The 26467-nt window shown below is 43.3% G+C and overlaps 1 protein-coding gene across 4 annotated transcripts in view; it reads right to left on the reverse strand.

The window, feature by feature from the left end:
- Positions 1-26467, reverse strand: part of PLXNA4 (plexin A4) — a 1024340-nt gene that overhangs the window by 131332 nt on the left and 866541 nt on the right. For all 4 annotated transcript variants that reach the window (XM_085653587.1, XM_085653590.1, XM_085653588.1 and 1 more), the window contains one exon: positions 13112-13258. In XM_085653587.1, the coding sequence (XP_085509713.1) occupies positions 13112-13258 (147 nt within the window). The remainder of the gene's footprint in view (positions 1-13111; positions 13259-26467) is intronic.

Raw genomic sequence — 26467 nt, forward strand, 5'->3', positions numbered from 1 at the left:
CACAAAACAACACGCAATGTGGTGGAGCGCACGTTTGGACTACTGAAGAGCAGGTTCCGCTGCCTCCACAAGAGCGGAGGTGCACGCCAGTACAAACCCATCACCTGCTGCAAGATTATTGCCACTTGTGCAATGCTGCACAACCTTGCCACGAAAAAAGGTACAGATGTGGAACTAACATATTTTGAGGACAACGAGGATGAGTCAGGCCAGCCAGAGGGCAGCGCAGCTAGAGTGCCAACTGCAATCGATGGGAGAGAGAGACGGGCAGAGATCACATGCAACTATTTCTGAGTAAGTGAGGGGACACAGCGAGTTGTGAGAAGTCATGACGTAGTTTAATGTGGCACCACGCCATGAACACATGAACAGGCCAATCTGGCAATATACCATCTATACAAGGAGTATGTCCAGGGTTACGTCACCCAATGGGAAGTGGCTAAGCAGGGCCACATCAATGTTTGCGCATACGCGCTGCAGTGGTGGATTGCACGGCCTGTGCATCCTCACTAGAGCCAACCCCAAGCCGCCTGCTGCTCCTGCGTGCTTCGGGGACGGGGGGTGTGATGCTGCTGCTGGTGTCGATGCTCTCCGCAGCATCCCCTGCAGCAGTTGTCGACGCCTGACTAGTCAATAGCACCCCTAGTGCACTTGTCACCTGCACCATCCCCCGAGACAGGTCGCTGCAGCACTGTGTTAGGCCCTCCTGCATCGTCACAGAGCGCCGGCAAAGTAGGGAAGTCGCAGTTGCCAGACGGTTGAGTGCCCTGCTGGTAGTGTCCCTTCTCTGGCGTTCCCGGCGCCGTGCTTCGATGTCAGCATCTAATTTGCTGCACAACTGCTGGATTGACTGGGACATGTCCCGAATGCCCGCAGCCATGCCGCCAATGTTTGTGTCCATGTTGACTAAGCTTGTCTTCATCACCCGCATGTGCCTCTGGACTGACATAACTGCCTTTGATTGCAGGCGCTGTTGCTTCAACATTTGGCCCTCGAGCCCCAAGAAGACACCATGGCCGTCAGTGGGTGCTGGTGGACTCTGGACACGCGACCTGCGGCGCCCTCTTGCTCCCGTCTGTGCTGCCTGTGAGGTGTGGGGCACAGTGGGATGGCTCCCTTCCTGGTGCCCGGTGCGGTCTTCTGGGCCCATGCTGTCGTCTGACGAGGTGTCGAAGGCTCGTAGCCTGGCTGCTGGACGCCTCCTCATTCTCACACCTGCAAGCGGAGATGTGGCCGGTGATTCGAACATGAGTGGCGATGCTGGCTGTGGTTGTGGTGATGCTGGCTCTCGGTGAGGTGATGCTGGCTCTGTGTGCGGCGAGGCTGGCTGTGTTGGTGGTTCGGCTGCCAGTGGGCCTGCTCCCTGGTCTGAACTCGTGCTGGCTAGAGGTGATTTTTGTGGCCGGTGTGCCGTCTCCCCTGCAGCATGCCCTGTACTGCATGATGTCACATCTGTGGACAGAAAAACAACATTGGCTCAGTGTCCCCGAAGGGCTGCATTGCAAGCGTCACAATAAATCATTTCACATTCCAATCTGTCCTCTGTCTCCTTGTGCCTCGAGTGCGTGACATGCCTTGTTGCCCTGTGACATTTACGTCATGGTTAGTGTTGCCCTGACTACATCTCCCGGAATGCATTGCCTGTCTGCACTGACACGTGTGGACTGCAGTGTGATTCTCGTTTCACAATGGGGGATGTGGGATAGGGGTAGGGGAGGCTACATTGCTGTGCTTTCGTCTTACCTTGGTGTGTTGCGGCTCTGGCAGAGCTGTCGGCGTCCCCAAGACCCACGACGCTCTCTTGCTCGATTGTGGCCGCCACCAGCTCCTCCAGTTCGGTGAGGGCAGGTGCCCTGTTGGTTCCACCTCCGGTCTGGCTGGCCTCCTTCTGGATGTCGCCCATCTTCCTCTTGGTCACAATCCTCAGGTCATACCAGCGCTTTTTGAGGACCTCAATGTCCCTGTGGGTCACTCCCACAGCATTGACCTGCGCCTGGATGGCCAGCCATATGTTGCGCTTTTCGGCCTCAGGCACTTGCAGGGATTGCCTCCCAAACAGCTTCTGGTGCTGCTTCACCACCTCCTCCACCAGCACCTGGAGTTCCTTGGGGCTGAATTTGAGCTTCCTCCTCCTTTCCCCTCCGTCTTTCTGTGTTCTCTGGCTGGACATGCTGTTCGTTTCCCGCTCGCACATGCAACTGCTCCCTGCCTCTCCTCTGCACTCCAAGCCTCTCCAGGGTCGGCTAATTATGTACACCTGCCTGGGTGTGGCCACGTCGGCTAATTGTGTACACCTGCCTGGGTGTGGGCAGTTCCTGGTTGGGTGGGCTGTCGTTGCACAGGATTAGCTGTTTCGTCAAGTCATGTGATGTTATTTACCGAATCCGTACATACCGATTCGGTATTTTCCGATTCGGTAGATACCACCTCGGTATTTTCCGAATCGGTAGATACCACCTCGGTATTTTCCGATTCGGTAATTATCACCTCGGTATTTACCGAATCGGTGAATTCCGATTCGTATTTACCGAATGTTACCGAATCGGTAACTGTTACCGAATTTTTACCTACATATAACTTACCGATTCTAATTTACCGATTCGGTACGGCTCGGTATTTAAGAACCGGTAAAATTTATTTACCTACATGAGGCCCTTAGTCAGAAAAATTTAGTTCAAAATCATTAAATATCTGTTAAGTTAATTTTAGCATAAAAATGTTTGGTTGATTTTAAAAGGGATACAGAAGTCTTGATTTAGATTTACAACCTGGAAGGGGCCTGAGCTTTGATCGTGGCTACAACCACGGCTGCCTTGCCCAAAACTTGGCTGATTCACTCTTCTGTCTCCAGTAATATGTTAAAGGTAAGTTGTGGTTATTGTTGAAAGTTCAAATATGTACGTTTTTCCAAAACAACTATATTCCAAATTAACAGTTTCCAACTAAACATTTTTCAATCAAAGTGTTTGAGACTATTACCCTAATAATTGAACAATAGTCAATACATCAGAGTAGAGGAGAAATGGAATGGACTGGGGTGAATTCGAGGAAGAAAACTGAAAGGAAGCGGGAGAAAGATAGAAGAGGGAATAAGGGAGGAACTAAAGAGGGAGTGTGTGGCAGAGAGCAATACGCAAGACGGCAATAGGGAGTAAGAGGCAGGGTGAAAGAGAGAGGGACACTGAAACTGAGAACAAGAGACCACTGAAAGAAAACAAACAAGAGAGAGTGAGAGATAGGGAGACTAAAGGAGAGAGTGCTATGAAAGAGGCAGATTTTAAGAGAAAGGAAGGAAGAGCAGAGGGCAGGATGAAAGAGGGGAAATGAAATTGAAGGAGAAAGGGAGAGCAAAAGAGAATGAGTGAAGGAAAGAGAGCAAAATCGAGAGCAAAAGAAGGGAATAGAAAAAACATAAAATGGAGGAGTTGCAGAGTTTTTGAAATACGAGATTGTAAAACAGGGAAAGGGAGCAGGAGGTAGAGTGCTAGATTAAGAATGAAAGGCTAAGAGAGAGAGAGACAGAAAACAAACATGCATTAACTCCTCATCTGAATGACTCAGTCAGCAGTTTAATGTAAATCATTTTATGCATTAATAATTGTCGCTGAGTGGAAACACCAGGCAGCACAATTTAAAAGCAAATTTGATCTTGTTATGTTACAAACTTCTTTTAGAATGCTTAGGAAAAGCAACTGACAGGAACATAAAACTCTGAAATAAGAGAGATAGGGCTCGATCACAAAACATGCGGTAGGATTGTTGTGAGCAGATTTCCGGAGGTATTGGTGAGTGACAAGAATGATTGTACGTGTTTGCTGTGTGGGATTCTGCTGAGGTGGTGATGTGTTCTGTTTTTATTTGTGCTATGTTCTTGTACTGCATTTTAACAATGCAATATTGTGTTGTACAGTCATTGTTATGTAACGTTCTGTTTTGACTATTGTGTTTTCCCTCTTAAGTTTTAATTGTCTTGTTAGGTTGCTTTATGTATGTTATTTTGTTATATTCTCTTGTTTACTCTAGATATGCCAACAGATTAGGGGTGGGCGAAATTTGTGAAATTCACTTTTGCAAATTATCGCGAAAATGTAAAAAATCTCCGCAAACACGCGGAAATGTCGCGAAGATGCAGAAGTTTTTTCGCGCCCATTCGCGGTATTTTCTGCGTGGTCGCGGCTCACCAACTTACCCGTGCGGTTGCTCGCGGGCGCGGCCATCTCGTTTTCACTTGTCTCGCGGTGCATGATCGTGAGAAGAAAGACGTGATCGCGCGACGAATGACGTTACTGCGGGCGCGAACTGTCGCGAGACAGCGCAAATGGCTACCAACATTCCAACATCTCGTGGAGAACGCGACCGGATTGGGAAAACTTGTCGGCGAACGCGGGGATTCAGGTAAGGCGATCGCGAGAATGTATTATTTTACAGCGCGAGCAAGCAAAAAATTTATGGTAAAATGCGGATTGCGGAAATTTTGACATTTTCGCGCTCTCCGCGGAATGCGAAAATGTCAAATTATCGCAATTTCCGCGAGCGGAACGGAATTTTAGCTCAGGCCTACAACAGATGCTGTTACATGTCTAGGCAAAAGCAGCAGATGCCTTTAAAGGTCCTGTGAAAATCAACCATTTACTGCTGACTTGGTAAAATAGTGCGCTTCAGTTCTTCGACTACTTAAGACACCAGCTAGTGTGAACTGTGGAAGAGGCAGCGTCTTAAATGAGCTCTTTCAGTGCTTTCTTTGTGTAATATTCCCTATGCTTTCCAAGAGCAGAAGAGACGGTTTTATGATGCTTCCAGAATGAAGAAAGATCCAGACTGCTTGTCCAAACTGAACAGAGTCAATTAATATTAAAGACTGAACAGTCTTTCTGTAAGGAAATCTGTATGCAATATACGTTAAAGTTCCTGTCTTTGTTGACGAACTAATTAACAACTAAAACACACTCCCTTTGTTAAGAACTTAGACTGAAAGGGCACCAAAGGCAACCTGGAAGACTAGCCCAGGTGACACAGTCTGCAGGGTCAGCCCCAATCGCACAGCGCTGAAAATGTCAAGCAGGTACTCAGATTAGCAGTCAGTATGTGCAATATGTGTGGCCAGTCAGACTGAAACCAGGTGAATTAATAATCAAAAATATGCCTGATGTCTTCCACCAGTTCATGTATGCCCTCGGACTCTTATTTCAGAATAGACTTGCGGAAGCTTCTTTCCAGTTACCACTGGGGGTGGGGGGCAGGCCACACTGAGCTCTCGTGCGTTCAAGGTCCTTAACTCTACTCAGTAGGGGAGGTGCTTCAGAGGTGAGGAGAACCTGTTTCTTCCTGGTGCACACAGGTAAAGATGGGGTAGTTGGGGCAAAGGGGGAAAATAATTTCTCATCACCATTTATATAAATATGTATATGTGTTTTACACAGGTGTGGATATAGAGGAAACAGTGATTTTTGCCAGACCTGTTGAATCTTTTTGCTAGGGCAGCAGCCTACTAACATTTTGGAATCTCAATTTGTCGTGCGCATGGTGCCTGTCCAGAACGGGCGTTTGGCACTAACCAGTGTAAGGTCACTTTGCTGTAAATGATCTGCCTTAAGAGTTTGTGGGCATGCAGGGAAACAGGGAGAACGCCCCTATTTGAAACTGGTATCTCCCTGGCAAAGAGCAGCATGTACCGCCATAGCTTTTGAAAGGTTGCAAGGTCATATTAAACATTTTTTTAAACTGCTCATGTCCTAAATTTAAAGTAATCTGTTGCCTTTCTGTTTAAGATTACTATATATAAATACCTTAAATGTATAAATAAAATGAGAACTATCTGTCGCATGGTGTTTTGCATGGGTCATGGAGAGGATTCACCATAGCAACAAGGGATGGAATAAAGCAGAGGAAGATTGGTCTACAGGGAAACCAGATTAATTTAATAGGCCAGATGCATTTGAAGGGCAGACAGGGCTAAGGCAGAGTTAGCACCTAAAGAAGGGCACCTCACAATCATGTACAATCAAGACTCTGTAAAACCACCCTCTGGCTCACACCATGTCCAAAGTTAACTTCTATTCACAGCAGTGAACAGCTGCATAAAAAGGAGAAGGAAAGAACTCAAAAACACAGGCAAGGGCAATAACAATCGACAGTCAAAGCCAAGAGCCGGAGTCACGCCGGCTGTCAGGAATCAATCTGCACCATAATCCCCTGAAGAGAGCGGCCTCGTAGGATCCTATTCAGAACTCATTAGCAGCTTCCTCTCTCTGCTAAATCTCCGCAGATGTTAGCCCGTGAGATTGGCTGAAGCAATTTTTACAGAATTCAGGGTAAGATGTCAGCGGGAACCTTTGCTGGCTTATAAGGCTATTACACTGGGAACAACAGGAAGATTGTGATCCGGTGGAGGGCATCTTGAAGGAGAGATATAGACTCAGAATACAGACAGGAGCATCGAAGGGCTTATCCTTGAAGAGCAAGTCAATGCCCTTTGCTGGAATGCCGGCTGACCCAGCTTGCTGCGGGAGGTACTAAGGTAGCCACGTTAATTTTCTTGTTCGAACAGCCATCAATCTACCATTGGTAGATGAGAAAATCTTTATACAATCTGATTAAATTGCCAACTGCAACTGCCAAAAAAAGGAAAGGGGCAGAATCAGAAAAATACATTTTTCTTACAATCTTGGTAAAATATTTAGGACTTCTCATCCTTATTGGCAGAGGCATGTGGATCTCACCTTTTAGCTGTCTGCTGGCATAAGACCTATTGCAAACAATACTAAATAATTACAGATTTTTGGGACAGCCATTTCGTATCATTGGTTGGATTTCTTGTTAATCTCATTTGCTTGTTTCTTATTCAATTACTTTTTTCCCTGTACCTGTGTTTTGTTTGTCACTTCCCTGAAGAATAGCTTTATTACCATCCTTTTGATTGGATGACTTGCCGCCTTTCACTTCACATTTTCATGGAACTGTGCTTTTCTTTGCTTTTGCCAATCGATTTGAGTGAATGTGTTTTCTTGCTCTTTCCTCCTCTATCCTGCGTCACCTTTCACACCCCTACTTCACGCCCTCACTCTTTTTGCTCTCCCACCCCCCAGGCTCATCCGTTACATCCTAACCCATCCCCAATGCAACCCAGCACACAAGCATAAAACAAGTACCGGCAATAGCCAATAGGACTTGCCTGTGAAAGAGCCATTAGCTTTGCCAAAAGGTTTTAGTCACTTTGTTGCTGTTCAACATGGCTAAATGTTGAGGGGGTATATAAGAGTGGAGTGTCGTAAAGTAGAGTAGAGTGGAGTGTTATGGAGTGCCGTGGAATCCCATGCAGAGAAATAGAGCAAAGTGTTGTGGACTGCTCTGAAGGTGGTAGAATGTCGTAGAGTGGAAGGGCTTAAAGTTGAGTGGAGTACAATTGAATGGTTAGAGTGTAGAAGTGTGTTGTAGAGTGAAGTGGCACAGAGTGGAGTGGCGTAGAGTAGTGAACTAGAGTGGAGTTGAGTACTGTGTCATAGAGTGGAGTAAAGTGGCTTGGAGTGGCATAGAGGGAGTAGCAAAGAGTGGAGTAGAGTGGAGTAGAGTTTAATGGAGTAGAGCATAATAGAGTGGAGTATTGTGTAGTGTTGTAGAGTAGAGTGGAGTGGACTAGAGTGAAGTGGCGTAAAGTACAGTGGTGCAGAGTAGACTGACGCAGAGTGTATTGGTTTTGAGTAAAGTGGTGTAGAGTCCATTGGCATAGAGTGAAGTGATGTAGAGTAGACTGCAGTTGCATAAAGTGCAATGGCATAGAGTAGAGTGGCGTAGAGTGCATTGACATTGAGTAGATTGTTTCAGAGTAGAGCGAAATGGCCTAGAGTAGAGAGGAGTGGTGCAGGGTACAATGCCGTAGAGTGCAGCAGCATAGAGTGAGTGATGTAGAGTGTAGTGGTTCAGAATAGATTTGAGTAATGTAGAGTGGAGTGATGCAGAGTAGAGAAGAGTGGAGTGGCATAAAGTAGAGTGGTGTAAAGTAGCATGGTGCAGACTACAGTGGTACAGTGGCAAAAAGTGCAGTAGTGTAGTGGCGGAGAGTGCAGCGGTGTATAGTACACTGGGGTAGAGTGAACTAGCATAGGCTAGACTGGTGCAGAGAAGAGAGGTGTAGATTAAAGTGGCGTAGAGTGCAGTAGTGCACAGTACATTACAGTGAAGTAGAGTTTACTGGCATAGAGTACATTGGAATAGAGTGGAGTAGAGTGGTGTGGTGTAGAGTGCAGTGACATAGAATGGAGTGGCATAGAGTGCAGTGGCGTAGAGTAGTGTAGTGTAGAGTGACACAGAGTAGAGTGGCACAGAGTTCAGTGACAGAAACTGCAATGTCGCAGAGTGAAGTGTTGTAAGAGTGCAGTAGTGTAGAGCAGAGTCGCGTAGAGTGCATTAGTGTAGAGTGTAGTTGCACAGAGTGGTGCAGAGAAAAGTGATGTAGAATGCAATGGTGTAGAGTGCAGTGGCGTAAGATGCAGCATTGCAGAATAGAGCATGGTGCTGTACAGTACAGTGGTGCAGAGTACGTTTGCGTAGAGTGCAGTGGCATAGAGTGTATTAATTTTGAGTAAAGAGGCATAGTGTGCAGTGGCGTAGAGTGCAGCCGGCTAGGGTGGCGGGGTTTAAGGTAGATTGCAGTGGTGTAGAGTGGAGTAGAGTGGTGTTACATAGAGTGGAGTGGGGCAGAGTAGAATAATGTGGTGTAGAGTACAGTGACTTACAGTAGATTGTTTTAGAGTTGAGTGAAGTGGTGTAGAATGCAGTGGCAAAGAGTAGAGTGTCATAGAGAGTAGTGTTGTAGAGTGCAGTGTCAAAGTGGATTAGAGTGGACTGTGCAGAGTGCAATAGTGAAGAATGCAGTGGTGCATAGTGGAGTAGTGTGGGGTAGAGTGCATTGGCAAAGAGTAGAGTGATGTCGAGAAGAGAGGAGTCAAGTGAGGTGGTGTAGATTGGAGTGGAGTATACCAGGGTGTATTGACAGTGTGGAGTGGTGTAGTGTCAAATGGTGCAGAGTAGAGTGCATTGGCGTGGGTGGAGAGGTGCAGAATGAAGAGGAGTGGGGTAGAGTGGAATATGCATGGTATGGTAGCGCAGTGCCATTAAAGACAACACGTCTTCAATTGAAATGACCATTACATTTGCAAAGACATACATCTTTACTGATAAACGTATATAGAACACAAACAATAATGTGTGAAAATGTCATCACCTGGTGTATTTGGTTTGATCGTATTAAAATATTTGATTCACCACACTTCAGAATTACCAAACATATGTGCCTCGTTTGTGCTTTTCACATTCTGAAACGTCTGCACAGTTCTTTTACAGACATTTAAATTTTGTTTTGTGCTAGGAAAAAATATAACATCGTGCAGCGCACCCTGAACAGCCAGCATGAATGTAACATAAATACTCTCACTTTGAAGTCAGAGAAAAAAAGTAAACACCAAGCTCCCTAGAAGACAGAGCGTGACATTTGACCTCTGTCTTTGAATGCACAGCAAATGTGGTAAGATAAGAACAAGATTTAAAGGCCGGTTTACAAAAATTCAGCGCTGGTGGAAGAATGCAATAAATATGAATTGGGCAATGGAAGGGAGGAACTCAAGTTGGACGGCATAAACCAAACAAAGCCAGCAAGTAGAACACAAGCAAATGTAAGTCACAAACCACGAAGCCAATGGTAAGCAATGGGTGAGTGCATTCCCTGGGAAATGTTCCAAATGTCCCCGAAATGTCGTTAGCAAACCAGACAGCTGCGTTCTCTGGTAAGCTTCGACCTAAACAATTTATCCATGCGAGAAGATGGAAAAAACACCAGTAACACTAAAGAATCCCAACCTGAAAATAAAAGGCGAACAGATGCAACAAGAAAAAAAATGACTGCATGGGTACTGTGATGAGAACCCCCCAAAAAACATAGCGAAACAATTAACAACAAAGATCTGCAGGGATCCGGTGCTGCTGCAGAAGATGTGGCGCCTATCCGGTGTGTATATAGGTTACTGCAAGCTTTTCATTTGAGGATCCCAAGCCTTCCACCATCCAAGCTCTGCGCAGCTGTACTGATGCACACACTGCGCTGTTCAGGCTAGAGTTGCCCCTGGACACTGCTGTATTCAAACCAGCGCACTTCTTGAGCACAGGAATTGTTCTTTCACTACCTACAAGAACCACCAGAAGGCAATGCACATTGTGCAAGGCATTGAGCCCATGACGGACAGTGTCGCTGCACGAATTCGTTGAGACACACATACTTACCAATGCGGTACATTTTTTCCTGTATGAAATCATCTTCTTATTTAAGAAATCTCAGTGTTCTGAGCAGCCCCTGTAAGTGGGAAGTTACCAGCATGGGTGTATTCATTGGATTTAAAATAATTTCAAAGTCTGAAAAATTATAGAAACCCTGCAGGGTTTCCATAATTTTCTGGGGCACTCCTGACTTTTTCAACAGAGCTATTAATGCATTCGTCAGTATGGAACACTTCTCAACAGGGCATTACATTTAAAATGGCACATGGTACACTTCTCATCAAGGCATTATATTTAAGACAGCACAAGGTACACTTCTCAACAGGGTGTTATATTTAAGAGACCCAAGGTACATTTCTCAGTGAGACATTATTTTTAAGAGAGCACAAGGTATATTTCTCAAGAAGACATTATATTTAAGAGAGTAAGAGAGCACAGGGTACACTTCTCAACAGGGCATTATTTTTGAGAGAGTACATAGTACACTTATAAATATTGTATTATGTTTAAGAGAGCGTATGATACACTTCTCAACATGTCATGATATTTAAGAGAGCGCAAGGTATACCTCTCAACAGGACATTCTATTTGAGAGAGCACAAGGTACACTTCTCAACAGGGCATCAGATTTTAGAGAGCACACATTACACTTCTCAATAGGGCATTATATTTAAGAGAGCACAGGGTACACTTCTCAATAGGGCATTAGATTTTAGAGAGCACACAATACACTTCTCAACAGGGCATTTTATTTAAGAGAGCACAAGTTACACTTCTCAACAGGGTATTATGTTTAAGAGAGCGTACACTTCTCAGCAGGGCATTATGTTGAAGAGAACTCGGGGTACACTGTTCAACAGGGCATTGTATTTAAGAGAGCACATGGAACACTTATCAACAGGGTATTATTATGCTTCAGCAATGTAGATGATCTTGATTTGCACATTTTCATTGCAGAACGTCTGTTTTTAGCTGCACTGATTCCAGGCAAGTGTTCAGTATAATGTCATAATCTAAAGACAGTGGCATTTCGAATCTCTCTCGCTCTCTTTCTTCCTCCCCTCCTTTTCATGTCAGTCCTGAAAGCCTGTCTTCGTAAATCTGTTAACATCTGAGTCAGAATTCTTCTGTCTGCTCTTGAGATGTCACATGGAAAGTTGATTACCGTCACATAACAACGATAGGGAGTGATGATTGTTGAAGTCAGTACATTAATACGTCCTTCATGCTCTGTCTCACTCACTGTATCCCTCTAGCACCACCCCTCTACCCGGTGCTTAATTTGCAAAATTTAAATGCATAAAAATTATAAGATCCAGGGCCCTTGTCAGGAGGCCTTGGCAGGTTGCAACACCCATTGTACCTGCCAACACTGCCAACGACATTATGTACATAACTACTAACTATCACATTCCTACAAGTGTAATAATTCAGACTTTTCCAGGCCCAAAGGGCTAAAAGAATGGCTTGGGAGGCAGGTATTGGTCGTTTTTATGAATATTGAATAAATGAACAACTGTTGTTCTGCTCATCTCTAAATTACTTACACAGCACCACCATGTGGCAGACTGTCATGGTTGCCAGTGTTAACAATTAAGTGCTGGTGCTTTGCTCCGGAAACCACCGATACAAATTAAGCACTTACCAGAACTAGTATCGTCTTGCAAATGGTTGTTCCCCATGGCAATAGACTGACTTAATCATATGAGAGCATCCAAAAAGTCAACATGTTAGGCCCTCCCATAAATCCATGGAAGCTCGCTTCAGGGGCAGCTATTGAAAATCTCCCTTACTGTGATTTGTTGGATCTTTTCCTGGCAGGAAGACGAACCAACAGAAAACAGTTCTGAAACATGGCAAGAAGCTCATTGAAAATGGAGGGATGTGGAGTGTGTGAGTGCCCTGACCTGAAGTCAGATGGAGACCGAGCATCACAAACGAAGATGGATGTGGATAGGGTGGAGTTGCCCAAAAGAACTCTGTGTGATGTGAAGAGTGTGGCGCAGGCCCCAACTTGTCCAGAGGTCTTTGGGAAATTTGGGCAAAGAGACCATGGTAAGCGACAGGCAACCAAGGGGAACATATCCCTTGGGTAGTCGACTCATGGGTTCCATTAATATTCAAATTGATTTTATAACCTGCCAATAACTTTATGAACCTGGCTCCCATGATTGGTAGGGCATATATCATCGTCATATATACAATTTGTAAAAGTAGAGACCGTCCACAGTGCGCCACGGCTGAGGTTATCAATGATTTGGTCCAAATATCTGCCTGGGTAACACTAGTAATGTGTTGGGACAGGTGCGTTTCAGTGCAATGAAGGTGTGAAGGTATTCAATCTATCCTTGATTTGCATGGGGTGCTGTGTGGCATGTTTAATGCATATATGTATGGTAGATGCATAGTTGTTACTGTATACATTAAGAAGGAAGTGCATCTTCAACGAAATCCAAGTTGACAATTGTGTATTCTACATTGCATCCCGTCTATGTGAGCAGCTTGACTTTTTACTTTAGTCGAGGCATGGTAGTTCACTTGTTAAAATAGTTTAATAATTTCTATTATGGCAACATTCTTTTTCCAGAGATTATCCTCAACTTTCTTTCTCTGCTCAAATTTTGGACTGATTGGTCGCAAAAAAGCTTGGAAAGTTATTCTGCCAGATGTACATCGTGTTGGCCAGAACTCTATGGAATTCGCGTTGGGTTAAATTGATCGTTTGTCAAAAGTGTTACCGTAGGGCAGAAAAGTAGGCCTCAATTACCCATCTGAAATGATGACCAGCTCTTTGTGCTTTTGAAGCCAAGATAGACCTTGTTTACTTTCCTTGACCTTCACTCACCAGTGTCTTGTAGTCTATCTGCTGCCTGATGAGCTTGTCCTCGCTCAGTGAGTAACGCGCCTCTCCGGTGATGGAGTCGATGGGACCTTTTTCCATCTGCTGCTTGATGGCACAGAAGAGAGAGAAAAGAGGCTCTCCTGCACACTCCTAGGTAAAAAAAGAGAGAATACAGGAGTGTGGTAAGCAAGGAATGGCTACTCTCAGTAAAACATGAAGTTTATATGTTACAACATTGGGTGTCAAAATAGCCTGCAACAATGTCAAGTACAGAGTATGCACTACCATTATGCCATCACGGCAAGCATATGTACAGGTAAGAGCAAATTTACTACTTCCACAATCACACAGCACATATGTGGGGAGCTGGGAATGCAATTCACATTCTGCGTAACCACAGAAAGCGGTCCGTTTCTTACACAACCGGAAGCGTGTAACATTTAAGCTATTGAGTAAGGAAAAGAGTTTGAGAAGCATGATTTTAATAAACTCTTAATGCCAAGGTTACAATTTGCTGTCGCAGTTCTCTTTCGTCCAAGGCCTACATTATAGCTGAACTCAGCTGCTATTATGAGGTTACTAGACTTTGCTATAGCTGTCACTACTCTGTGCTCTGAAATGGAAATAAGTCTTCATTATGTGTCCTACTCAGGGTCCTGGGAGTACCAGACATAGAATGTCCTTCCTGTGGTGCAAGTTACACACAGGAAACAGAATTTACAAAGCAGTGTAAACACCGTGCTGCCGTTCCAACATAGGTGTTACAACAAATGTGTCTTTACCACTCATTCCTTTACCACACATCATTACAACGACATGTCTTAGGAAAAGCGGTGTTCGACTTTAAAGTCCAATGCTTTCCCTACTGTTGCACAGACTGGAATTGGAATAGTAAATATACTGCTACAAAGTCCAGCGCTTTCCCTTAGGAATGTTGTTATAAGGATATGTGTGGTAACGTAATGCGTGGTAAAAACGCATTTGTTGTAAAGACTGTGGATGAACGGCATGCATGGTGAAAGCATGCGTTGTTCCGACATACAGCCATTACATACAGAAGGGTACATACACATGCATATGACTACAGAGCACAGGCACCATTTAATACGACTGAACAGGAAATTGAACAAACTGAGCCTCAGTGATTGGCACACAAAAAAAAAATACCTATTATCAGCTGATATATCAAATCAAAACTCAGTCAGGGTGCTCTCTGACAGAAACCTGTTGTTACTTACAGGTTTGCATATTCAAATTTCACATTTCTTGCATGACTATTTTATATGAAGTGTGCACTGTAGAACTTTTCACAAGCAGCTATTCACACCTGAGGCATAAAACTGAAATTAAGTTAAAATTGTATAGCCCCTTGTATGACTAATGCATTGAATATTGTATTTAGCTTGTAATATGAATGTGCAGCGATACAATGGTGAAATAATCAATTCTGAAGACTTCCCTGCCTGAAGAAGGAGTATCTCCTACTATACATTGCTATAAATAAATCTGTATTTTTAAAGCACAAACTACTCACCCTTACGGGTCTCAAGGCGCAGGGGGCCGTCGTGGAAATTAAGTGAGCTATTGCCCAGAGTCACATGGTGCTGAGCTGAGCTGCCTCCGGAGCCAGGGATCGAACGGTGAACCCTGTGCTCCGAAGTCAGCTGCCCTGGCAGCTGCACCACACCTCTCCACTGCTAAAACACGTTGGATTTTCGATCCGCATTGACAATGGACCTCAGTCTTACCATTACAAATGTCATTAGGTTTGCCAGACCTGGTAAGTCTCGTTGAAAGCTGGTACCTGTTTCTCACTTTCCACCCTGTTAATGCAGGAGAACAAATGCCACAAGTAAAACTAGTGAAGTAGTCACGCTTGATAAGGGGTTAATTGAGATATTTGCTTCACAAGTCATTGCCAAAGCTGCAATGAACTGATCATTTGGTGCTGTATCTGGTTTGCGTTTTGCTTTCAAAACTAGGAAGGCTTCAGAATTCTGCACCTGGGAAATTACAGTCAGAATACTCTGCCAATGTAAACAGATGCTGGGAAGTGCGCACCACATTTGTGTGAAGTGGACATTGGTACCAAAGTGCTTCTGCGACTGGGTTATTTCAAATGTGTAACGGAGCCTAAGAATATTCCATGCTGTGCTGGAGAACTCTTCTGCGTGGATATTTTGTACCGGATAAAAAGAAATCAAAATTCTATGTGAGGAAAAGTATATCCTCCCGAAGCACTATTTGCACATCAGAGTTGTTGTGGTAGTAAATGCTCCCAAAATAATAACTGTATTAGTTAATAACATTCCCATAATTACTCTTTTAGTAAATTTACCCTCTAGAATTTGTATACCATTTACTAAGTGATAAAGATTGTATTTCCTTGGCATCAAAATAACGGTGTCAGTACACTTCTCCAATCAGCTGGTTCTTCCATCAGAATGCACTCTCTCATTTATGTTTGCATTTGTTAATTTTGTTGCCTTTTGGTAATTTCGGAGCATGGATTATTGTGGATGTTTTTGTGCCAATCAAATCAGTAACTTAGTTTACAACAAGTTCTAGTACATGATTTCCCCATTGTATTTACAACACCAGTTCATGATGTACCATCAAAACCAGTAAATAGATGTGCCACCAGGAAGTCAACAAGTGTAGCGTTGCGCCTTTGCTAATTCATCTGCTATGCAGATGATTGCGCTGGTAGATTATATGCCGCTTTATCAAAAAGCCTTCAGCAAAAAGTTCCAATGTATTGAGATCTAGATTCTGTGGGCCACAAAAAAAATGACACTAGTTTATTTTTCAATGAACATGGAATATGTTGTTTCTGAGTTCTTTGTTTTACAATTTTTCCAGCTTCACCAAAGATAAGAGAAGTAATTTAATTTTGCTCTGTTACCTGACCCATGTAAAAGATGTAGATTGTGAATCCCTTTAAGATTGTGATTGGATTACATAGGGGAAAACAAGGTTCTGAGAAAGACACTGAATGAACAAAGGTATGGGGCGGAAACATGTCGCCCCCACATTGCAAGGATGTGCAATGCTTGGTTTTTAATTTGTGGAAACCACTTTGCAAGCCAATAAAATAAAGAATCCTAGGTTCCTACAGAATTTTAAATGAGTGGAGCTCCCCTATCAAAAGCAATCCTGAGACACAAATACATTGAGGTGACTAATGAGATTGATGATGTATCAAAATAGCAATGATAATGGGTGTCAGTATGACAGTATAAGGTGCCAATTCAGTGCTTCACAGATGAGAGTCCGCAGCCTAGAAAGCAGCTTGAGAGTCTGAAGCAGCCAGCTCACGCGATCCTAATCACAACTTTAGAAATGTTACCTCAAGGAGCTGGCTAATGTTGCAAGTCTACCCAGCTGGTTTCTGTTTGTGAAATTAACAGTGGAAGGGTAACTTTGCAAGTTTTGTCTTTCTTTCCAATTTGAGTTGGATTCTGTTGGTGCCACTGGAGTCTAGCTACCCTTCAGGCCTGTTCTTCTGCCGAACTTAGCGAATCTATTACAGGTGCGGGCAAAGGAGGAGCTGCTGTTACCTCAGCCTGGAAACGCATATAAAAATGGAGGGGCTCCAGGTTCCTATGGTGAACTAGATTAATTGTCATTGCCTTCAGGAAGGTAGGATAGGGGCATAGGCAGGGACACTGGAATTATGCGGCAGTGGTGGGCTGAATTATGTGGGAGGGTTGAGTAAATTATGTGGCAAGAAAAGGCAAATTATGCTGCATTATGCAGCACATTTTTCGATAGTATTACTTCATTATTTTGTCAATTGTAAACTTGTTAACACTATCTGCGCATTCGTTGCACATTTTTAGTGCCAGTTTAACACCCAAATATAGCAATAAGCAGTAGAAAGGTGACCAGTCCAACTTTGCAAAGAGCCTTTCACTGTGTGGCAACACGTGTTGCTGTGTTTATACGTTTGAACTGTTTGAGCTAGAAACACACTTTTTTTGTTAAAATCTGTAGATTATGCAGCAGATGATAGATTATGTGGCAAATGCGGCAAACATATAATTATGCGAAAATCGCAGCGACCGAACATTCACATAATTTCTGTGTCCCTTGGCATAGGTGATGTGACTGGACTCGGTCTCATGACTCAGCTGCTGCTGCTTATGCCAGCATTTTTCCTCTCAATGAGAAGATATGCATGTGGAGATGGCAGGCCCCTGAAGTGTCCAAACCTGTCCCTGCCTTTCACTCAGGGTTACACTGGGCCCCAGCGCTCAATACTCACAGTTAGTTGCCCCACTGTGTCTTGTTTTGTGTAGAGTTGCAGGTCTGGGTGTAATCCAGCGCTCCTCAGGCACAGGCAGTCATATTAAATAGCGGATCAAAACATCGTTATCTCAGCGAGGCACATCTCAGCCCACAATGTCCTCAGGCCACTCAGGTCAGTGGCGCCAGATCCTCAAGGCCTGGAGCACACTGCACCCTCCAGCAAATCATGATACTCTAGAAAGGCCAGACTTATGCACCAGGCCTCCTCTGCTCGCACCGCCCAACGCCAGACCACACTTTTGACCTTCATATACTACCGCCTTCGGGTTTCCCTACGAGAGCTGTGTCCCCAGTTCCCTGATGAACTTCCTGCCCTAGGGGGCACTCCAGCCTTTGCTTATTAGCACCCCCCGTAGGAACCTTATCACTAAATTATATAATGCATCACAGAGAGATGGTATGGCTGTTCAGAAACACTCTTAGATAAGTTGAACACCATACTTGAGGCCCCCGTTGAGTCCAGCAGATAGGAGCTTTAGTTGTGCACTGACGGGTATGCTCACATGTAACTGTAACCTATGTCTTACACATTTCAAATATTTGCAACAAAAGTACTATACAGCTACCAAATTGTTTATATATGGGCTCAGAACAGATGTGAACTGTGTGCGATGTAAGGGCTTTGGAGGCAGACTTCATACATCTAGCTAGGACACTGACGTAATGAAAATTAAGGGGGCCCCCCTGCAAGGTATATGGAGGGACCCGCTCCAGACTCATTCAGGAGCTCTCGGGCCGGAGTGCTGTGCTGAGTGGGCCCCCTGGAGCTTGGGGGCCTCCCGCACTGCGGGGGCTGCGGGGGCCTGTGTTATGTCACTGAGCTTGAGTATGTGATCTGGTTCGACATTACTGGGAGCAAATGGGGAAAACTATCACAGAAGTGGTGAGGGAGCCAGTGAAATCCACCCCCCCTCCCCCAGATGGGCTCTCTTGGCCTCGTCAAACATTTAAAATGGTGACAGTGGCCCTACCATTAGCAAAAATGAGGGTGGCTATACATTGGGGCAAAACGTCACACTCAAAGACCAAACAGTGGCTCTGTGACCTAGCATCAGCTGGAATTATATGCTAAGGAACTTCCATGGCCCTCGCGGCCTAAAGACATCTTGAGCCCTTTTGCTACCTACCTGTTATCAATCCCAGTTGAGTCCTAGTGGGTTGGGTTGCTCCAATATTCCAGGAAATAATAACCTAGCTGTATCTACATGAATTTGCATCTATGACATAGTAGGGCACCATGTGATATGTAACATTATATATGGCAGTTGGTGGTATCATGTTTATGCTTGTTGTATAAGATGAACAAAAACTGAACTGGGGCGTTTATCGATTGGGAGTCAGTGAAGTTCTTTGAGATGTGGAGCAATATGTGTGCAGGGAGGTAGGTTGAGGATGAGTCTTGCAGTGGTGTTCTGAATAGTTTAATGACTGTTCAAAAGATTCTTAGTGATTCCTGCATACAGTGTATTTCCGTAGACATGACTGCTGGTAATCAGGTCCTGTGTAATCATTTTCCTGTTGTTCTCTGGTAGCAACATTAAGATCTTTTGCAGTATCCTAAGAATGTGGAGCAAGTGGAGGTTACTGCATTTACTTTCCTTCCAAGATCACCACTTCAGTTTTGTCTGTATTGAGTTTGAGGCAGGTGGATTACATTCCTGTGGTTATCGTAGTCATGTAGGTGGTGAAGTTGTGTTTTTAGTGGAGTCATGTCTGGCAGAGAGAGTATCAGTCGGGTGTCCTCTGCAGAGGAGAGCATGTTGATGCTGCGCAATATGAGGTCTGCCAGTGACACCAGGAAGACCGTCTACCATGCACTCATCACCAGCAGACTGGACTACGGAAACGCTCTCTACGCCAGAATCAACAAAAAACTCCTCCACAATCTCCAGACTGTCCAGAATGTCGCAGCCAGACTTATCCTCGACGTCCCGCGACATGATCACATCACCCAACACCTCCATGACCTCCACTGGTTTCCTGTCAAACTGCTCACACACGCCTACAAAGCCCTCCATAACACCGGACTCAAATACCTCAACAAACAAAACTCCTTCATCGCCCCCAAGAGATACCTCCACTCTGCCGACCTAGCCCTAGCCACGGTCCCCCACATCCACAAGGCCAGAGCGGGTGGTGGATCCTTCTCCTACCTTGCTGCCAACACCTGGAACGAACTCCCCCTCTGCATCAGACGAAGCTCGACACTGCACCAATTAAGAAAGGACCTCAAAACCTGGCTCTTCAAATGACCTACGGAGCTGTTCTAACCTCCAACCCCTCCCCCAGCGCCTTGAGACCCTCACGGGTAAGTAGCGTGCGTAAAAAACCCTGACTGATTGATTGAGTGAGGGAGGGAGGGAATGTATCTGTTGAATAACGTTGGACTCAGAAATGATCTTTGGGGAACACCACATAAGTGGTTCCTGCCATGTAGGGTGGCAGGCTGACTCTTTGTTCTTCCTGTGAGGATGGAGTGGATTCATTTAAAGTCAGGCCCTTGGATGCCTATTTCATGTAGTCTTCTGATCTGGGTGGAATGGGAGACCATGTTGAAAGCTTTTAAGAGGTCAAGCAGAATAAGGGCTCTGTGGTCGAGGATCAGCCTGATGTCTTCTGTTGCTGCAGTGACAGCAGTCTTGGCAAAGTGGTTGGGCCAGAAACCTGACTGTGTGGTGTCTAAGAGCTGGTGTGTGTTGCGGTATTGAGAGAGTTGCCTGATTTTGTTTACCATGACCTTGGCCGGGTAGGGGGAAGGGAGATTGGGTGGTAGTTTGCTAGTTTATAGGCACCTGTCGGGGGTTTCTTCAGCAATGCATTGACCATGGCATGTTTCCAGGCATTTGGGAACTTCTCCGAGGTAATGGCACCCAACATGAGTGACCTCTTAGTGGCAGACATCTTGCCATTCGGAGTAACACACCAACCGCATTGCGTAGGCATCAGATATGGCTGGAGGATCCTCCTAGAAAATGCAGAAAAGTCTCTCGACCTAACTGAGTTAGTGGGAGAACGAGTCACACATAGTAGCTTTTCAGAGGTGAAAAAGGATTCAAACATGGCAATGCTGTTGCTTGTTTCAACATCTTGACTATTGCTTTATCTGACCTAATCTGAAAGTTGCTGGTAAAAGCAGACTTTCTGTGCTGCCAGAACAGTTTCAGTGTTTCTGTTAATCATAATTCATTTCTATCACCTTGAGAGTAAAAATACCTGTGTCCATACTAAGAAATATTCAAAGATAAAGTGCCTATTAAGTGTCTACTGTGTTGAGCACGTTTTTTGCTTTATGTGTTGGGAATCTTGTTTAAGTTTTTATTTTATATAACAGGGTCAGGCGCATCCTTTCATAACCAACCTTGCTAATTCAAAAGCATTGCAAATCCCTTTCAACAAAATCGCACCCACAGTTGTGTTGAGAATGTACTGCAGCAATGCTGTGAGTAGCACACAATGTTAACTTATTGCCTGCTGCGTTGCTAAGCAACCTCCACACATTGCGTAGCCTTGAGACACTGTAAAATGATGTGAAATGCGCAAGCTGATTTTACTGTGACTTGGTGAGATGGCACCTGTCACTACAGAGGTGGTGCAAATGTCTGACATTTACAAGTCCAATCTATACCAAAAGAGCACACCTACTTAGACATTGATTCCAAAAAGGGCCGTGACAGACACAGGATGGCAAAAGTACTGGATAAGCATGGTTAAGGCTTGAGACCATGTCTGTCTGTGTGACATGAGTAGTTTGGACATGGGTTGCGTGGTTCTATGAGTCCTTATCTGCCTTCAAATTGCTATACTATAAGCACTTACAGTAACACTTAGACTACTAGTACTAGACCCCCTTAAGTTGCTCCTTTAACCCAAGAAGGCTTCTCTAGGCACTAATATTATCACCGTGCAGCAGGTAGGTCCAGAGAAACATGCAGGAAAGTTGCAAAAGATTGTTTAATACTAATTGCATTAATTCAGATGGCACATTATTCAAGCTTGAACAACCTGAACTTCACCTCTGTGGCTTCCTTTCACGGAGAATTTGAAGAGAAGGTTTCCCACGAAGGGATTCTGTGGTTCCATGAGGGAAAGTATCTCTAAATGCTGGATGAAGTGGGGCAAGATATCACATGGCCTTGGAAGCATGGTCTTTTTTACTGAGCCCGACATCCAGTCAACCTGTAGCATTTTTTACTTATTGTCGCTGTATAGGTACTGCAGCTTGTGAACATGGAAGACTTGGTATCAATCAACATGAGAGTTAACGATTAGCTAGCAAGTCTTTTGCACTGCTAGGAGATTCTTGGGACATGAGAAGTGCTAAGAAACAGTTCAGTGTCATTGGTGCACAATTGAAATGAGATTTGTAATTCAGCCAAATATTTGAACAGGGGACCTTGCTGAAAAATACCAGGGCCAGGGAGAGGCAAGACCCTTGGTAAGGATGAGTGTCGACCACAGCAGACCGAGATAAGGAATAGCTGAAAGAAGCCTGTCCATTATAGAATGAGTAGACCAACAGAGGCTGTAATCACTAACCGCCCCCTCTATAGACTGCGTGGCAATATGGATATTGAGGTCTAATGTGTCAAACGCTGCCAAAAGGTCTAGAATACCCGACGGATACATCATCCGCCATCTCCAGGATGTTTGCCAAATGCCAAGTAAGGCTGTTTCAGTCATGTGACCTGGTTTAAACCCTGGCATGGCATATTGCAAGAGGACACTGGAGCTGATGACCTCCGACTTTCGTCATTTCTTTGGCTCCCGTAGACAAACTTGAGGTGGGGCATCATCAGGGCCAGACTGGGAACCAAAACTGGCCCTGGCAAAGTGCTCGGCCGGCCCCCCGGGGGGTTAGGTGTGCGGCCGAGCTCTTTGCCAGGCCGATTTTGTTACAGGGTCGATTTTGCAGCTACGCTGCAAAAACGACCCTGTAACAAAAACGGAACCCAGGGGACCAAAACCAACTCCCACCCGTGCGGCCCACCGGGGGATTGCCCGGTGCCCGCTACAGCCAGTCCGGCCCTGGGCATCATGTTAGCCAGGGTGCAGATGGGAAATGTAGCCTTTTCCCCACAGATGTGACCAACCCCTCTTTTAGGCCTGCTGGCATAGGGTTTGCAGCAAATCTTTCTTATGTCTATGTGTAAACGTAAAATGGAAGATGGTCCAGTGCAATATTCAGTGATGTTAAGAAGACAAAGGGACCACGCAAATACATTTAGTGACACGAGGGGCATCCAGTATAACGTTTAGTGATCAATAGTAACAGTAAGAGGATCTACAGAGTAGTGTTCAGTCTGACTTATTAGGAAAAATGCCTTTTTGCTCAAAATTATAGCAAAAAGTGTATCATTCTATTTTATGAACAGGTCCATGATCACCTGACATGTCCACTACACTTATACAACGGGTCGTTTTTAAAAGGATTGGTTCCTTTTTGAGATACAGGAGTTTCGTTTCTAATTGCATTTTTTATCTAACATGTAATATAGACTTTGTTTTTGCTGCATGGGTGAATGGATACCGCTCCGACCTCATTAAATACCGCCCACCTAATAAAATATTTAACTCATTTGAAAAGACATGCAAAAAGAGAAATACATTTTATTTGAATTACTAAATTAAAGACTAAACAAATTCTTTGAAACAATGCAAAAGTTGCAATTCCAAAATGTAACATATTCATGAATACATTTTGGCATAATTCATAGTTAGCTGGCCAGCCTGCTGGGTCACTGGAGACACAGGCCTCTACTTGCCTTAGGACCACCCACTATAATGTGCGAACCTGCCCGTGGAGATCTCGCTGCACTCTGTTCCAGTGCCATAAAGAAAACTGATGGCGGCACCTGGCAGAATGTGATGAGGGGCCTCTGAGTATTTCAGATCGTACAGCTATTCATTGGCCTTGGGTTGAATGGGGCTCCCATAAAAGGTCTGGGGCACCCCTGGAGGGTTGCCCCCCGCGCCTCAGGCGTTGCAGGGTCCTGACTAATGGCCCTGCTTGGTTTATTCACCTGTGTGGTGGTTGCACAGTAGTGGGCACATGTTGTTTTGACACTGTTATGCATATATATTTTTGTTCTCTAGAATTAGACCCATGGTAGGGCAGTTATTTCTGAAAATGCAAAAATACATAGCCCTGGAGTATTAGGCATTTTTGACAGCAGATAGGGGTCATCTGTATTGTTTGGTATTTGGGCTCACTAAGCATTTCCTTGCAGTCTCAAACAGGAAAAATATATCAAAAGAATCACCCTAAATGCAAGTGTAAATGTACTTCAAATTGTAGACTTGCATGTCTGCACCTGCTAAATGCAGAGGGTTGAGTCTCATTTATGAGTTCAATGTTACTGCTAGTAACTTATGACACATAGGTAGAGGTAGGCAAAAGTCTCCAGCACTGAGTTAGAGATCTCTGTATGATAAAGTATAGAGAAATAGTAAAACCATTTATACCACTTAAAAAATTACTAAAATATTGTTATGTTACATATTAATAGTCATTAATTGTATACATTTATTGTAAATACAGAACAAAATTTGTAAAATGCTACAGCACTATTAACTTATTTTTGAGTTAAATATTCAAATAACACATATTTAAGTAAAATATTTTTTTAAATATTTATTTTAAAAAGTGCCCACTTATGGCAAAATGTTTACATTTATTATTATGTATTAAAAGGTATCAAAAATTATGCATTGAATTAATTTGAATTATTGAATTGTTTTTAAATAAAGTTACATGTATTTTTATAATTAAAAACAGTTATCACAATATTTTAAAATATATATGTATTATTTATATAGTTTTTTAATGTTAAATAAAATATATATTTCAGCAGCCACCCTAATCTGCTGAAACGTAGTATTCCCTATGGTGAATTACTAAAATTAAAAAGAAATTGAACCCGAATACATGATTATGAACAGGAAGCACAGGCTGCTATGGATATATTTAGATTGAGAGGATATTCTGATACCGTTTTGAAACAGGCTCAAGAAAGAGCTGAGAAAGTGTCACGGACTACTTTACTTAAAGACAAGATTATTGAAGAAAAATTAGACCGAGAGTCAAGACTCATCACCACCTTTTCCAGAGATGATGGAGCAATGAATAAAATCATGCAACATAATTGGCATATCTTAAAAACTTACCCTGTGTTAGGAAAGACACAAAGTTCCTAAAATAACAAAAGAAAAGATTATGGATTGAAGAATTTATTATTATATTATTTATTTGTGTTTGTTGTCGCTTTGTTTAGGAGAAGTAGGGGCAATGTTTTTCAAATAATGATTTCTGCTTAATTTTTTAACACAACATAAGTTCATTCAGAGCTAAATATTAATTATGTTATTCACCGTTTGTGGCTCTGAATAACGAGCTCAGACAGTGCTAAATTGCATATGGTCAATTGAAAGAATAAAGGGTGATAGAAAGATTCTAAAAATAATTGATATATTAATTTGTCCAATCAATGGCTCATACAGAGCGCAATAAGAAAGTGTTATTTTGATGTAGGCCTATCATTATATTATTACCACTGATATATAAATCACGGAAAAGATATCCGTTTTAAGATGGCGCGTATGGAAGAAATGTGATTTTCATGCTTTGTCCCATGTCCATGACTATGATTACTTTGAGGACTTGGAAATCGTACACGCTATAAAATGGCACGCCAGAGATCAAAAGTGGTCGACTTTTAACATTGTCCCTTGTATATGTTAATGAAATCTTGAATTATACAGGAAGTTGTAATGACATTGAATGTTTAAATACACGGAAGTGCTGCTATTACTCTGAATGTTGATGAAGGCGCAAGCTGAAACGCGTCCGTTGTACTGGTAACTCGCCTGATTAAACCGAGTTACCTTCATCCCTCAAGAGTGCCATCTCTTCTTTCTGAAGAATTTGGAGCTATATATGACCATGGATGTGGTTGAAATGCGTCTTTTTGTCATGGATTAAAGAAATACCTGAAATCTGACCAGTGGGCTCGTTGAGTTGTCTTTCATCTTTGCTCGGAGCATTTGCAATGATATATATATATATATATATATATTTATAGATAGATAGATATCTAGATATATAGATATATATATATAATGCAATACCCTGCCATAGAAATTAATCAAGGTAGGGACTTAAAATAGTATCCCATAGGAAATAATGTTAAAATGAATTCATGTATTTTGACTTTTATAATTTATATATAATTTTCAAAAGTCCAAATACATTTATTAATTTTACAATTATTTCCCATGGGATACTAGTCTAAGTCCCTAGCTTGATTAATGTCTATGGAAGGGTATTGCAGTACCAGTGGCTGGTCATGTGTGGTTCTGGACTTACTCCAGTTCTGAGCTAGAGTGTATTTACAACTGTTTTGTCTTTTTTGGTTGTAATTTTGATAGGTGTGCATTGTGAATAGCAAGGGGCTTGCTATTTTTAGGGTGGTTGCATGTTCCTTTCAAAACCCCTCCTTAAGACTCCCTAAATTGGGTGGAGGTCCCTGCACAGAAAATATGAGAGGTGGAGCCCTCCACACGGATGTTAGTGAACAGCATTATTTATTACTTGAGTAGTACTATCATAGTACTACTAAACACACTACAAAATGCAAAATGCATTTTGAGAATAGGACCCTAAGATGGTATACTTAGCTTGATTTGTGTAAGCAGACCAAGTACAGCTTACAGATTCTAGTATGGCCTATCAGTGGCATCAACTGAAGCACTGCTATGAGCAGATGAAAAGAGAATATGCTGACAAAAATAGAGCAAAAAAGACAAAGTGATAGGCTAAAGTCTAACGTAGTGCTTCATATTTTAGAAATAAAACCACATTTTGTAAAGGTCTAATCTTCAATTAAAATGTATATTTTTGTATATTGTGTATTGTAAATGAAATACAATATTTCATCAATTATATGGTTGTTTGATGATTGCTTGTTTCTGTATTTTTAGTCCATTTTTGTGCATTTCTTTTAGGTTCAAATCCTAGAAATTGCCTAGGTCAGTTTTATTAGCGATGCAGTT

The sequence above is a fragment of the Triturus cristatus genome, chromosome 4_1 (genome assembly GCF_964204655.1).
Source record: "Triturus cristatus chromosome 4_1, aTriCri1.1, whole genome shotgun sequence".
NCBI classification, from domain to species: Eukaryota; Metazoa; Chordata; class Amphibia; order Caudata; family Salamandridae; genus Triturus; species Triturus cristatus.